Raw genomic sequence first — 15,386 nt, forward strand, 5'->3', positions numbered from 1 at the left:
GCCTGGTGCTGAAGTCAGTGCTGATACTGGTATCAGTGCTGGTGCCAATGCTGATACCAGTGCTGATGCTGATACCAGTGCGATGCCGGTGCCGGTGCCCAGTGCTGCTGCTGGTGCTGCCAGTGCCCGTTTTCCGGTGCCCGATGCTGGTGCCGGTCCCGGTGCCGAACACTGGCACTGATGCCGGTGCCGGTGCCGATGCCGGTGCCGGTGCCGATGCCGGTGCCGGTGCCGGTGGCGGTGCCCGGTGCCGCCCCGCCCCGCCCCGCCCCCGCCGCTGCTATTTCTGCTCATCCCGGCGGCGGGGCCCGGCCGTGCCGCTCGGCAGCCGCCGCTCCCGGACGGCGCCCGGTAGCCATGGTAAGGCCGGGGGGGGCCGGGGCCGGGGCCGCGGACAGGGAGGGGGCCGCACGGGGCCCCCTGCCCGCTGCCGGTGCCCTCCGTGAAGGTGACGGCGCCGCGGGGGCGGAGCGGGCTGGGAGCGCCGGTGCCGCAGCGGGGCCGGGGGGGACACAGCGCGGCCGCACCTGCCCGGGACCGGGGGGCACGGAGGGGGTGGGGGGGGAGCTGCACATCGCCCCCCACACCGTGGCATCGGGGCGCCCCATTCCTACCCCATCCCCGGAAAGCGGCACCTGCGCCCCCCATCTGCGGCCCCCATCCCGGGCACCGCCGTAAGGGACGGGGGGGAGGCAGCGGCTGGCTCTGTGCTCCCCCCCCCCTTACCGGGGCCTTCGGCCGGTTCCCGGCAGCCGCTCGCGGTTGCGGTGCCCGCGGCGCTGCCGGCCGGGCCGGGCCCTCCCGCGGGGCCGCTCGGAGCGGGGTCCCGGCGAGGTGCGGAGCCGCCAAGAGCCCGCCCGGCCCCGGCCCCGGCCCCCGCCGCGCCCCGTCCTGCGCCCCGGCCCCGCGCATCCCCCCCGCGGGGTCCCCAGGGGGCCGCGGTGCCCACGGAGGGACCCCCGGTGGGACCGATCCGCCCCGAGCGGCCGCCGTGGGAACGGGAGCGGCGCATTCCTGGGAGCGGGACACGGCGAAAGCAGACGAGAGGGCGGCCGGCAGAGCGTGGCGGCACCGCTCCTGGGGAGCGCCGTCCCCAGAAGCCCCCGAGTTGGCTTTGGGGATGGATGGACCCAAGGGACACCCCTGACCCCCGCGGGCAGGCTGCTCCCGCCTGTGTCGGAGCCGCTTTAGGCTCTCAGTGCCCCGAATCATCTCGTTTGCTCGGTGGCTGTTCCTGTGGTTAATGGCACGCGTCGAAACGCTGCCCCCATTCCAGTCTGGGCAGGCCCCGCTGTCACTTCCAGGCTGCAGCACCCGGGGTGCTGCCGTGCACGCTGTCAGCCTGGGTCCCCCCTCAAGTAACTCAACCTGCTCCTAAAAGGTGCCCCGAAGGGAAGGGGCTGCAGCTCCCGCACCGAGGGGCGCACTGGGAAGCTCTTCTCTTGTGTGCATGGCCACCCTGCATGGCCACCCTGCCCAGGCCTGGTACCACGCCTGACCCTGCGCCCTGTTTGTAGGGTGCCCAGCAACCTGCTCCTCGCCCATGGTTCCCCCCCACACATTCAGGGGTGCTCCAGCCCTGCAGGTCCCAGCAACATGTGTTTTCTGCTCCCCCACAGCCTTCCCAGGCTGCTCAGGCTGAGCGACGCAGCTCGGGGACTTGGTTTCCCAACAGGGACGGCACTGATGGGGTGGGAGCCGGGAGCGAGAAACTCCGATTACAAGAGGGCGGCAGCAGGCAGGTCGCAGCATGAGCAGCCCAGGTGCTGGCTGCCCCAGGGAAGGGGCGCTGGGACAGCCGAGCCCCCCGGGCTGCTCCTCGGAAAACCGAGCTTTGGTGGGGGGTGGTTACGGGGAGGGGAAGCCTCTTGCTGCAGTGCAGTGTGTGGGGAGAACCAGGGGACGTGGATGCTGGGGAGTGGAGGGGGTGGCACGTGGTGGGGATGAGGGCATCTGTGGCCCCGTCTGCCTTGGACACCCAGCTGTGGTGTGTGCAGTGCCGTGGGTGGCACATCAGGGTGTCACCTTCAGGTGGGGCACAGCTGTGGGGACAGCACCTGGCTGGGACACTTCTTTCCACCCCTGTGGGGACAGGGTGCAGTGCTGCCCCTGGGGACGTGGGGCTGGGGATGCTGCAGGTGCCCTGGCAGCCCTCACCCACGTCCTGGGTGCGAAGCCTCCCTGCAGCAGCCGGGGGAGGCTGCGGGGAGCAACCAGGCGTGGAGATGCCAACGGTGGCTCCGCAGCTCAGGCTGTGCTGCCCCAGTGCCCCGCCAACCTCACCCCGTGGCACCCTCGAGCTGTCACCGTGCGGGATGGTGTGATGCAGGGTGACAGGCGGGGACAGGGCAGCTGGCAGCGGCTCGCATGTGCAGCGGGGTGTGTAATCCGCTTACGGGACATGGCACACATAAATCCCAGCTTGCAGGTGGGCGCCAGCGTGGGACAGTCAGGGAGCAGCGGCACTGGTGCTGTGTGCGCTGCCAGGGCTCAGCCTGAGAGCCCGTGCTGGATTTATGGGTTATGGGGTGCGGGGGCTCAGCACAGGACCATCAGCCTCTGTTGGCCCCTCGCGCTTCATCTCCCAGCTCCCTCCATGGCACAGGGCAGTGCTCTGGGGCTTTTTAGCACTTCCCTGGGTAGCTCAGGCAAGTGAAGCCTGCCTGGCTCCGCGCCTGAGCTGCTTCGATGCATCTTGACATGCATCAAGGCGAATCACCGTCGGGCTGAGGGGGGAGACCCCCCAGCACTGACAGCTCGGCCGCTGCCTCCGGCTCCTCCATGGGCCGTTAATGCTTTGGTTAACCCTTGAGGTTGAACACCGGCAGCTGAGCCGTGTTTCTCTGGGGATGGAGCTGTTTCTCTTGGGATGAACGTCCTCCAAGCTGCGTGCTCAGCCCAAGGGCTGGGGGGCTCAGGCAGCCCCATTTCCCCCTGTCTGCCTGTCCCCTCCCCGGCCAGTAACGCTTCGCTGGTCCCTGACACCTCCCAGAGCTGCTCTCCTGCTCTGTAGCTGGCCAGGAGCTGGGCTCACTCTGCTCCCTGTGCCTGGAGGCTCCCGTCTTGTGCCCCCCACGCTGCCCCTGCCCCACCGCACCCAGGAGGGCTGTGCCTGGGTGCCCCGGTGCCTGCACAGGGTGGAGTTATGCTAATGTGCTCCTGTTCCTCTCTGAGCCTCGGCGCAGCCGGTGCCACTCGCAGCATCTCCCAGCCGCGGTGACACCGGCTCGGCCATGGCCACCGGCCCTGAGCTGCAGCCTCTGCAGGAGGTACGGGGGGAGCATCGGGGGAGAGGGGGCAGACATGGGTGGGGGACACGGGGGGAGCCCCACACCCATCTGGAGGGGGGCTGGAGGAGGTGCCACAGCCGATGTCCCCAGGGACACGCTCACTGCAGGGAGGATGCGATCCAGCTTTGTGGAGCTTCCCTGTGCTGGGGTGTGGGGGGCTGGGCCCCAAAGGGTTGCAGCCCCATGGGACAGAGCTGGGGCAGTGGGGCTGGGAATGCTCGGTGGCAGTGGGCACCTGTCCCCAGCTGGGCAGGGTGTGCTGAGCACACTGACAAGGGGAGGATGCTGCGGTGTCAGGGACCTGGCGAGTGCTATTGACCTGCTGGGGACGGGGACAGGGAGGGGGATGAGGGGGAGACATACAGTGCCACCAGCCTGGCACTGCCATCCCCCATCCTGGTGGCCGTGGGGGTGCCGGGCAGAGCAGCAGCGTGACCTCGTTTCCAGCCTGCTCACCCGGCACCTCTCGCCTGGCCTCCAGCACAGCCGCCCTCCACGGGGACACGGGGTGCAGGGGGACACGCGTGTCCCCATGGGGGGCTCTCACCTCGGTGCCACTGTGCAGGGTGGGGGCTCAGCCTTGCCCCCAGTCTGGGAGTCCCCCTGTGGGTTGGGATTCCCGAGGCAGTTTCCATGGGGAGCCCACGAGCAGACCCCTGTTTGCCCCCCAGCTCCATGGCTGTTGCCTCTCATCTCTCTTCTCCCCCCCTCCTTCCTTCCCCATGCTCCCTGCAGGCCATGGCGCATGCGGGGGCTCTTCCAAGCCCAGAAGACCCCAAGGAGCGTGGGGGTGCCCAGCTCCCCCCCAGGGCCAGGGGGGACAGTCCCCATCCTTGCCCCCCGGAGCGCCAGGAGCCGTCCGACCCCCCCATGCAACAAGCTGTAAGCGCCCGCGCCGTGGGGTGCACGGACCCTGCTGTCCCCATGCTCCCCCCATGCCTGTCCTGGGGCTGCCACCGTTGTCCCCCTCTTCTTTTTTTTCCCAAGGTTTGCCCCCACCCGCACCTTGGGGGTGCATGAGGCTGGCTGTGGAGGTTTGGGGGTCCTGATGCTGAGCGGTGCCGCTGCGGGCGTCCCCTCCTTCCTCACTCCTTTTCCCCCCCCAGATCAAGCGCTTCCTGAAGGAGGACTCGGAGGAGGCCGAGCTCACCCAGTTCCTCCGGGACTGCCCCCCCACCGACACCCCCCGCAAAGTGGAGCCCCCCGAGGGCAGGCGGGAGCCCGGCCACCCCCTCTGTGGCAGGGTCCCCGCCGAGGAGCCCGCCGATGACAGGGACGTGCGGCCCTTCTCTCGTCCTCGGCCCCTGGATGCCCAGCAGCTCATCACGGCCCCCCCGCCGCCCAGCCCCTCCCGGCCGCGCAGCCCCTGGGGGCAGCTGGACCCCTACGACTCCTCTGAGGTGCGGTGGGTCCCTGGGGTGTGGGCGGGCTGGGAGGGGGGGCAAAGGGGTGTCCCTTTGTCCCCAGAGGATGTGCCTGCCCAGTGAGCCCAAGGGGACCCCTTGGATTGCCTGGGGGGGCACAGCCCCGGTGGGGAAAGCAGCGTCCCCTGTTCCACATCCCCTCTCCCTGCAGGACGACAAGGAGTATGTGGGGTTTGCCACGCTCCCCAACCAGGTCCATCGCAAGTCGGTGAAGAAGGGCTTCGACTTCACGCTCATGGTGGCAGGTAGGGGCCTGGCGTGGTGGCCGGCGTGGGGACGGTGACCTGGGCGTCCCCTCACTGCTCCCCATCGCCCCAGGGGAGTCTGGGCTGGGGAAATCCACCCTCGTCAACAGCCTCTTCCTGACGGACATGTACAGGGACCGCAAGTTCCTGAATGCTGAAGGTAAGGACAGCCTGCACCAGGCACCGGGCAGCAGCCGTGAACACCCCAATGCAGCGGGGAGGGGATGCGGATGGGTTTGGAGGGACATCTCCATCTGTGCCCCACCCCCAGGGGCTGGCAGCTCCTCTCTGCACCCAGCTGGGCTCCTCCGGTCCCTCACACCCGTGTTTGTCCCTTCTGGGCTTCCCCAAAGGCAGAAGCAGGCGCGATGCTTTGCCAAGGCAGTGGGGCCCCCCAGCACGGTGCCCCCCCCACCAGGCTTTGTCCTGGGCTGCAAAGCAGAGGGGGAACAAAGCCTGGCTTGTTGGGCTGGGGACAGTCGGGGTCCGGGACACGGTGCCACGTGGACGGCTCCACTTCAGCTGCGGTGGCCACGCTAATTAAAAATAGCCCGAAAGGTCCAGATCCCCGCGGTCCGGGGGGGTTATTGGGTTTGTTTGGGTTGCCAGGAGCAATTTTCAGCCTAAATGAACACACGCAGCCGCACACACACAGAGTGATGAGAGCATCCCTGGGGCATGGGGATGCAGAGACACGGTGTGTGCAGGGGGGCTGGGGGTAAAGGGTTATTAAAACACACAGTGGTGGGGCTGTGGAGTCACACAGGGGTGCAGGGAGCTGAAAATACTTCCTAGGTGATGTTCCGGCAGCCCACCTTCCTCATCCTCACGCTGCCCTGGCTGTGTTCACAGAAGGAGGGCTCCTGTGAACTCCTTTTTGAGAACTCCTCTTTTTGAACTCCTTCTGAGTTCAAAAGCCAAAAGCAGCTGTGGGGAGTGAAGTGCTTGGGTTTGGAGGACAAGGTGACCAGAAGCGTGGGGACACTGGGAGCTGGGAGGCATCCTGTGCCCCCAGGGGTTGGATGTGACCCCAGGCTCTGTTCTAGCACAGGGAGAGCAGTGGCTGCAGGCTGGGGCTGAGCTGGGGTGGGTGCCCTGCTTGGTGCTGGACAGATGCTGTCACAGGAGGTGATGGCATGGCCACTGGGGAAGGGTGAGCGTGGTGCCACCACGGCTGCGCCCACCGTGTGCGGAGATGAGTGCATCCTGCTCGTCCCTGACCCTCACCCGGGGTGCCCGCACCATCCCTGTTTCTCCTGCCCTCGCAGAGCGCATCACGCAGACAGTGGAGATCACCAAGCACGTGGTGGACATTGAGGAGAAGGGCGTCAAGCTGCGCCTGACCATTGTGGACACGCCGGGCTTTGGGGACGCCGTCAACAACACCGAGTGGTGCGGGGAGAGGGACGTGGGTGTGCTGGGGTGGCCCCGGGGACAGGGAGTGCTGCTGTGGGTGCGAGCGGCTCCGAGGCAGGGACGCCCCACGGTGCTGTGGTTTGTGCAGCCCCCGTCCTCGGGACGCTGAGCCCTGGGAAGAGGTGTTGGGCCCGGGGATGTTGGGGTTGGGACTGGGGAAAGCCCATGGGGGCTCCAGTGGTTACCCCTGCTGCCAGCCCTCCTGTTCCCCCAGCTGGAAGCCAGTGGCTGACTACATCGACCAGCAGTTCGAGCAGTATTTCCGTGATGAGAGTGGCCTGAACCGGAAAAACATCCAGGACAACCGCGTCCACTGCTGCATCTATTTCATCTCGCCCTTCGGCCATGGGTAGGAGCATCACCCCCCCTTCCCTGCCCACCTGGGGCTCTCAGCAGCACCGGGGGGTCAGAGAAGGGACTGGGGGCTCACAGAGCTCCCCTGCAGCCTCCGGCCCCTGGACGTGGAGTTCATGCGAGCCCTGCACCAGCGGGTGAACATCGTGCCTGTGCTGGCCAAGGCGGACACCCTGACACCCTCTGAGGTGGAGCGCATGAAGAACAAGGTGAGGGGGAGCTGATCCTGCCTGGGGCTGTCCCCTCACATCCGGGGGCTGTGGTCCCCTCTTGCCTGGTGGTCCTTCCCATTCCCTGCCTGGGCTTTGCCGTGGAGCATCCCCCGTGACCCCCAGTACTGATGGTCCCCAGGGTCCTCTCTCTGGGGGGTAGGGGTGTCCGTGACATCCTGCCCCCCTCCTGTGGGGGAAAGGTTTGCTGGGTGTGTGGCTGGTCCCTGGGGGACACCAGGTGTGTGCCCTGCCCGTGGCGCTTCCTCACCCCCTTTCCAAGGGGCAGAGACCAGTCCTCACCCGGGCTGTGTGTGCAGATCCGTGAGGAGATCGACCACTACGGGATCCGCATCTACCAGTTCCCGGAGTGTGACTCAGACGAGGATGAGGAGTTCAAGCTGCAGGACCAGGCGCTGAAGGTGGGTTGGGCCCCTGCAGCCCCAGGGCCGTGGGGAGCACACTGTCCCTGGTGCCAGGCACGGTGCGTTTGGGATGTATGGCACGGGGCTGGACACCTCCCTGAGCTGCTGCCACCTGCAGCTCGGTGGGATGGAGAAACCCTGCTGCGAGCTCCACCACCCCACAGCCAGGGCTCCGGGGCATCTTGGCAGAGCTGTGCTGGATACGGCTGGGGAGATGTGGGTGGGGGGATTTGGACCGAGCCCTGCTATAGCCCTCGCCATCCTCCTGCAGGAGAGCATCCCCTTCGCTGTCATCGGCAGCAACACGGTCGTGGAGGCCAAGGGCCGGCGCGTCCGCGGGCGCCTCTACCCCTGGGGCATCGTGGAAGGTAACGGCATGGGGGGACCTGTCCCTGCAGGGATGGGGACACAGAGTCATAGAATCATAGAATATCCCGAGTTGGAATGGACCCATAAGGATCATCAAGTCCAACTCCTGGCACCGCACAGGTGTGCCCAAAATTTTAGAGCATGCGCCTAAGGGCACAGTCCAACCATTGCGCACCCCTTCTCCATGCTGTGGTCCCCACGCTGGCGGGTTTGGGGAGGGGGGGGGGCTGGTGGGGCCCCCTGACCCCCGGCTCCCCTGCAGTGGAGAACCCGTCCCACTGCGACTTCGTGAAGCTGCGCACCATGCTGGTGAGGACACACATGCAGGACCTGAAGGACGTGACGCGGGAGACCCACTACGAGAACTACCGCACGCAGTGCATCCAGAGCATGACCCGCATGGTGGTGAAGGAGAGGAACCGCAAGTACGGGGCTGGGAGTGGGGCTGGGCTGTGGCGAGGGATGGGGCAGCCTCTCTTCTCCCTGGGGTGGCATTGGGGTGGCCCTTTCCTTGCTGGCTGGAGGGGTTGGTGGGGACCCTTTGTCCCCACGGGCTCTGGGGCCAGAGCAGAGCAAGCAGCTGGTGCCAAGGCTCTGCCCTCAATGCCCACCAGACTCGTGGTACTTGCATCCCCTTCAGAATCCCCAGAATTCCAGGGGTGACCCCAAAAAGCAGGTGCCCCACGGAGCTGGCTGCAGAGCCCTTGCTGGCTCAGTGTGGGGGCTTGGCGGGTGGCTTGTCCTTGTCTGGGGGGGTGGTCACGGGTGGCAGTCGGGGACGGCTGGTGGTGACAATGGGTGCCCTAAGCTCGTCTCTCCATGCATGCTGTGGGAGAAGGAGGCAGCCCTCCACGCTGCGGCTGTGCTGCGCCGACTGCTCTGCAGACTGAGCCAGGGACGTGCTCGTCCCCTGCTGCCACCGCTGCCTGCGTCCCCCAGCCCCTCTATAAAGTGCTTGCTGGTACCCAATGCTGTCTTGGTCCTTCTGTGCCTGCAAGGGCCCTGCAGGAAAGTACCTGGGGGGCTCCTGGGGACAGCCAGCCCCAGACCACCTGCCCATTGCCCAGATCAGCATCTAGTTGCCCACTGTCAAGCTTCCCATGGCAGGGGCATGGTGCTGGCAGTGCCCACAGCACTGGGAGGATGCAGTTCCCCTGCAGATCTGTGTCACTGGGGCCACCCACCTCACCCAGGCATGGTGGGGTTGCAGGGACCCTGCCCAGCACTGTCACCCAAGCACCCACCTCCAGCAGTGCCCAAGGGGTCTGCAGGCGCTCGTGTTTGCCACGGCCCCGCTGTGTCCCCATCTGGTGGCACCCAGCTTTCCCAGCCAAAGGGAGGCAACCCCAAACTGGGGTGATGCTAGCTCGGGGTGTGGGTGCCTGTTTTAAGAAGGTCCCTCAGGTGGGTGCCCAGGGCTGGTGAAGCCGCTTGGCCTGTGCCTGGTGCCAGCTCCAACCTCATCTCACTGCTGGGGCTGGGGCTGGAGCTCTCCACCATCCCTGCGGCTCCAAAATTCCCCCTGCCACTGTCAGGAGCATGGGCGGGGATCTCCCAAACAGAGCAAAACTCAACCAGAAACCATCCCCTGCCTTTGCATGCCTGCACTACCCCAGCACCAGGGGCAACCTCCCCACACATCAGCTCTGCCACAGCCGGCACCGCTCCTGCACGTCCCCGCACTGCGGGCATGAGGTGACACGCGTGACTGCTGCGAGCGGCAGCGGTGTCACAGCCACGTGGTCTCCTGCTGGGGCAGTGCGTGGCTCCCGCAGGGACCCAGCCACCAGAGCTGGTCCCTCCCCGTGTCCTTGCCATGGGAGAAGCCATCGATCCAGCCCGCTGCGATGGGGTGGCCGCGGGCAGGATGCGCTGTACCACAAGTGCCTTTCCCGGATGATGCTCTGGGAAAGCAGCGCAGTGCTGCTGGGAGCAGGGGCTGTGGCACAGCCCGGCTGTCTTCAGGGGCTAGGGGACACCAGGGGGCCTGCACCGTCCCCTTTGGTTGGCCCCAGCTCTTGTATGGGTCTGGGAGATATTTTCTGAGTCGGGGGAGGAGGGTTCGGTTCTGGAGGTGGGGATAGGAACAACCTCATCTCCTCTCTCTGCCCCACAGCAAACTGACGCGGGAGAGCGGGACAGATTTCCCCATCCCTGTCATCCCCCCGGTGCCCGATTCGGAGACGGAGAAGCTCATCCGGGAGAAGGACGAGGAGGTGAGCACAGGGCCCCCCGAGCATCCTGCTGTCCCCCTGCTCTGCCCCCAGACCCAGCAGGGTACATCCTGCAGGTGAGCTGGGGAAGCATTTGAGGGGAATCAGAGGTTTTCTCCACAAAACACATCTCTTGATGATCCAGACCTGCTTGGAATGCTTGACCCAAATCCGTGTGCAGGGGAGGTGATGTGGCTGGGGGAAGCCCACAGAGGTGCCACCTCCCTGGTTGTCACCCCTTTGCTCTGTCCCAGCTGCGGCGCATGCAGGAGATGCTGCAGAAGATCCAGAAGCAGATGAAGGACTCCCACTAGCCCCCTCCTCCTCGTCCTCCGGCCGTGTGCCACGCGGATCAGAGATGTTTACATCACGCTCCATCCCAGCCAAGCTGCGAGACTCGGTACCAACAACACCTCTCACCTTAAGCTGCTGCGGTATCGCCTTATGGACCTGGGCACCACGAGGGGACGGGGTGCCCAGCCCAGGGGTCCCCCAAGCCCTGTCCCGGCCACCCCTGCGCCCCCCGGTGCAGCTTTGTCCCCAGTGCTTCGGTTCCCCCTCTGTCGCCCCAGCCCTGGGTGTCTCCCAGGAGGCCGCCACCACCCAGCTCCCCGCTTTGTGGCTCTTGTCCCTGTGTCACCTAGGGCTGCCTGCTCAGTGTAAAAGAGGATGAAAGGAGGGGACAGTCCCAGCCCTACAAAACAGGGGCCGCCCCACTGCTGGTTCCCACCTTGGGAACGGAAGGGAAAATGTGACAGCAGGGGGACAGCGGGGCACTGAGGGGCTGGAGGGACAGACACCACTTGGGCCTGTGGCACCTCTGTGCCAGCAGAGAAGGGCATGAAGCTTGATGGTGCCCAGCCCCATGTCCTGGGCACGTTCCCTCTCCCCAGTGAGCATCGTCCAACGGGAGTATCCCCAGTTGGTGCACAAGGAGCCTTGGGGCATCGCTGTCCCTGTAGAAAATCCCTTGAACCCTAAATCCCCATGAGCAGAGACCTTCCCCCCTCCCCCTGATGTTGGCCCTATAGAGCAATAATCGCCATCCCTGCCCTTGGCAAGAGCATCGTCCCACGCTGCCATTTCGGCCCCTGGTGCCGCTCGCTTGTCTCTTGTGTCCCCGTGCCCCCCCTCCTCCCAGGACGTCCCTGCCTGTGCTGCTTGCAGGCAGAGAGCTGGCCCCAGGGGAGCCCCCCCAGCTCCCTGCTTCCCCGCGGGCAGTGGGGAAAGGCTGAAGAGGACGGCCAGGCTGCGGGGTGGGGACACAACTGGGGCACAGGGCCATGTTCCCTCCCTGCCAGGGCCCTGGCCACCCTCTCAGGGTGGGTTTGAGCCCCCACGGTGTGGTTGGAGGTGTCCCAGGCTGCTGGGGACAGTGCCTGGTGGGTACCACCTGTGTCCCCGCATCGGCTGCAGCCTGAGGGCTCCCTCTGTCACCGCCCCGTGAGCAAGGACCTGCAGGCTGTGTTAGCGCTTTCCTTTTTTTATCTTGCTATTTTCTTACAGAAGTACCTACCTTTGCATGACAGTCATAGATGCATTTATTAAAGTATACAAAGAGTATAGGTTTATAAATTCTTATAGAGCTAGTGGAAATATTTTTAACCCCTCCACAAATGTTCTCAATAAATACGGCTGACCTGGCTTGTCTGCAACCACGTCTCGCTTCCACGGGCTGCGTGCGGGTAGGCGAGGCATCAGGATGATGAGGATGGCCTCTCACTCCTGGCTTCTTTTTCCTTGGAAAGGTGTCAGAATGGATTTCAGGGGGATTTCTGCCACCCCCATGCTGCTGAAGCAGACACGGGGCACCCAGACGGGGGGTGGGAAGCTGCCCAAGCTCTCCAGGACACAAAGACCAGTGCCCAGTGCTGGCTCATCCCCCTCTCACACTGTGCTGTGGGTGCTGCTGGCACCGGGCATTTCTGGGACCCCCTGGGGCCTGAGCTGGGGGCATCTACCCCACATGGCCTGCTCTGCCCCGATGCCCCCATGGCACATGGTGGCTGGATCACCCCTATGAGCACGCGTGACCAGTTATGCCAGTTTGGCTTCAGTGTGAGCAGGTTTCTCTCTAGACCCCTCTGCCTGGTGCACGGAGGACCCTTGCTGGGTGTCCCCACTCTGGTCTGCTCCAAGCCCTGTCCCCAGCCGTGCTCCATTGCCATCCAGACCCTCCTGCCTCTGTATCTGCACCCCAAGGACCACAGCTACTAGCAGGGGAGATGGGTGAGAGCTTGGGTGGGCTTTTCCCCAGATTCCCCACAGGTGGGACTCAGCTCTGTGGTCCAGCTGGGGGAGAAGCCCAGGCAGAGGTTCTGCCTTTGGATGCTTGTTGCTGTTCCTCAGCTGCTGCAGGTCCTTTGGCTGCTTCTGGTCATCCTCAGCCTGGCCAGGGCTGGGGCAAGCACCAGCCACTCCTGCCCCAAGGTGGGACCACGTAGATGGGGTCAGGGCTGAGGTTCTGGCAGCCACTCTCCTCCTTGCTTGCAGTTTTCAGACCACCTGAGTCACAGAGTGTGGCACATTCCCCACCAATACTGCCCCAAATGGTGCCAGACCCCAGCCTGTGCCACACCCTTGCTGCGCCTGCTGTATCCCCACAGGGGTCTTAGGGAGCAAAGCCCCAGGTGATGCAAACCCGCTCTGTAGGGCACGAGGCTCTGGTGCTGCAGGAGGGGTGCACAACGGAGCAATCCCTCCTGGATGGTAAAAGTGTCCTGGATACACGCTTGGTGCTGCCAAGACTGATCTCTCCCCTCTTATTGTGCTCTTTGGGGCCACCTTGGGCTACCCCAGGCAGCACCAGCCAGGAGCAAGAGGGGCCACGGGCCAGAGCCTCCCTGCCATGGAGCAGGAGCCGCAGGGTGCACCGCGACCCCACCGACACCTGATGCAGGGGGAAGCCATCACGTCACTACTCAGGGGGCAAAAAAGTCAAAAAAGTTCAAAAGTCATCTTCATAAATGGCAGTTGTTATAACACGAAAGGGAAAGGGAGAAGTGCTTGAGTTCCTCTGGATGCAGGAACTTGCCTCCTGCAGCTCCCCAGCAGCCCTGCCCTGGTGGCCCTGCCCAGGGCAGCCAGCACAGCCTCTTGTGGCCCCAAACCAGCTGACTTGGCCTGGTGCCCTTTGCCCCGGCTCTTTGCTGGCATCCTCAGCAGGAAAACCCCAGTGCTCAGGCTCTGATAACAGTTCCAGCCTGTGCCTACCCTCGGTTCTGCTTCATTCCATCTGATTTTGATCACATCCTTGAAAGAAAAAACAATCCCACCCAAAACCCAGCCTTCCCACAAGTGTTTCCAGGGCAGAGATATTTTAGTGTGGTGAATTCTCTGATGTGCATTCTCCGATGTCCTATTTTAGGTCCCTCACAAGCACTGGCACCGCCTGCAGACAATCATGCTGGAGCTCTCCAGCCCTTTGGCAATAATTGTGGTGGGAGGAAACGTTTCTCAGGGAGGCAGAGGAAATCTCTCTGCTCCTTCCAGGGCTGTGTTATCTCCATGCCTGCTGGACCCCCTGCCAGCACCAGCCCTTCCCTCCCAGTGGCCAGGTGGGCACATTGTCCCCCTGGGAGCACCCCTGCATGGTTCTCCTGCCCCATGGCCTCTGTGGGGTGGGGACAGTGCCCTGGGGCATCCAGATCTTGAACCCAGAAACCAAGTCGCTGCTCTGGTTCCTTCCCACTCCCTCTCGCACCTTTGCTTTGGCAGAAGGGGTTTAAAATTGGGGGGCTGGGATCCACCTGTCCAAACTGTGCCCAGCCCATCTCCAGCTCCATCCATGGTGGCACTGAGGTCTGTCTCCGTGCCTACAAGCTGCTGGCTTGCAAGCACCACATGCCTTCCCCTTATTTTTCGGCTGTGATAAAGGTTTGGGATGCTGCATCTGAACACAGCCAACAAATGCTGGTGATGAGTCTGGTTGCCTCTGTAAGTTCCTCTCCAGACCTGGTGGTTTCAGTAGCCCTGCAGCCGCAGCGTGCCGTCACACCCCAGAACCGCCTCGCACTCCTCAGGGTGGGACACAGCCCCAGTTCTCCAGAAAATGAAGAAGTGTTCAACATGTTCTGTGGTTTCTCTCTTTCTCACATCCAGAATAGAAAAACCAGAGCAAGAGCTTGAATCCTCTTCCTCAGCACTAAACCCAACTGAAGGAAGGCCCTGGCCTAGCTGAGTGGTATGGCTCTGCCCCTCACCAGATACCTTTTGGAGGCCGAAGAGGAGGGAGAGGAAATGTGTCAGGCTATGGGAGATCTTCTCCAGAGCTTTCCAGTGCCCTTTCCTGCTCCTTTGTGCATCAGGACTGAGTGCAAGGGACAAAGCACCATCACTGTGCTCTAAAAAGCCACCCTTCACTTTTACAAAACACTTACAGTTTGCTCCTCTCCTCCTCAGCTTCCAGGCTACCAGATCACCTGGAACCGGGACATTCCTGATTGTTCAGTACCTCGTTTTGGGTCTTGGGTTCAGTGGTATAACCACCAAGAGGGGCATTGCTCAGCTGCCTGAGGCTTTGGCAGATGTCCGTGGGCTCACCGCCTCTTGTCCTGGTGTTTCTGGCAAGAGGAGAGGTGGAAGCCTTTGCTTCCTCCTGCAGCACCCATTTAATAGGTGTACACCTATTTCTGGGGGAGCTATGGCTGGGGGGGTGGAGGGGGAAGTTCCTTGAGGAGGACCTGAGGCTATCAGGAGCTTCTTGAGAGGAAAGCACCCCCAGCAGCTATGTGCATAATTCTGAAGTATCCGTTTAAGTTATTTTTACCAAATAGCATCAAACCACTCCCATTTATTGAGTGGTGGGGTGCCTGCTGTCTAACAGACATTTCCTGGAGGTGCTGCTTCTAAGCCAGCTGAGACAGAATTAATGTTCCATACTTGTGCTGTGCTAGACCTTGTAAAACAAACACTGGAGTTCCTGTTGGTTCCTGAAGCCCCATTGTAGTTAAAACTGCTGGGCAGCCACTTACACGGCCTTGAAAGAGAGAAGGAATGGACGCTTTGCACAAAAGCCCACGGGTGGGTGGATTTTCCGTGATTTCTCATCAACAATGCCACCACTGCAGCTGTGTCACGCCAGTGTTGTGGGGTGCGTACCAATCTCAACACCAGCCTGCTGGGCTCTGGAGACAGGGCCCTACACAAAAAGCAGAAATGTTTTCTGCTCAAGTTGGGGCTGTTGTGCAAGTATTTGGCTTCCTAATTCTCTATTTGAATAGAGCCCACCAGTACAGCCTGGCTAAAGCTCTTCAGACCCCTGGGTGTGGAGATCATGGACATGGTTTCAGTGATCCAGCACCATCCATCCCTGCCGCTTGCTTGGTCCCTAGATTGCAGACTATTTTTTGGTCCAGACCCCAAACCACAGACCCTGGCTGTGGTGAGCACGTGAGAACAGGGCAGGTGTAATTATGCAGAAGTGCGTGCCTATGTGGCTA

At 63.4% G+C, this 15,386-nt stretch overlaps 1 protein-coding gene across 2 annotated transcripts; it reads left to right on the forward strand.

Moving 5' to 3' along the window:
• Window positions 1-282: 282 nt before the first annotated feature.
• SEPTIN4 (septin 4) lies at window positions 283-11,589 on the forward strand. 2 transcript variants are annotated; one of them, XM_084492900.1, is made up of 12 exons: window positions 283-360; window positions 4,397-4,690; window positions 4,866-4,959; window positions 5,033-5,119; window positions 6,228-6,351; window positions 6,590-6,724; window positions 6,821-6,938; window positions 7,259-7,360; window positions 7,635-7,731; window positions 7,995-8,157; window positions 9,849-9,948; window positions 10,200-11,589. In XM_084492900.1, the coding sequence occupies exons 1-12, from the start codon at window positions 358-360 to the stop codon at window positions 10,257-10,259; spliced, it is 1,377 nt and encodes a 458-aa protein (XP_084349026.1). In that variant the 5' UTR covers window positions 283-357; the 3' UTR covers window positions 10,260-11,589. The 2 variants fall into 2 exon arrangements, with proteins under 2 accessions (XP_084349026.1, XP_084349025.1); XM_084492899.1 differs by lacking the exon at window positions 283-360 and adding an exon at window positions 3,208-3,269.
• Window positions 11,590-15,386: the final 3,797 nt, after the last annotated feature.

This window comes from Aythya ferina (assembly GCF_964211825.1).
Source record: "Aythya ferina genome assembly, chromosome: 19".
NCBI classification, from domain to species: domain Eukaryota; kingdom Metazoa; phylum Chordata; class Aves; order Anseriformes; family Anatidae; genus Aythya; species Aythya ferina.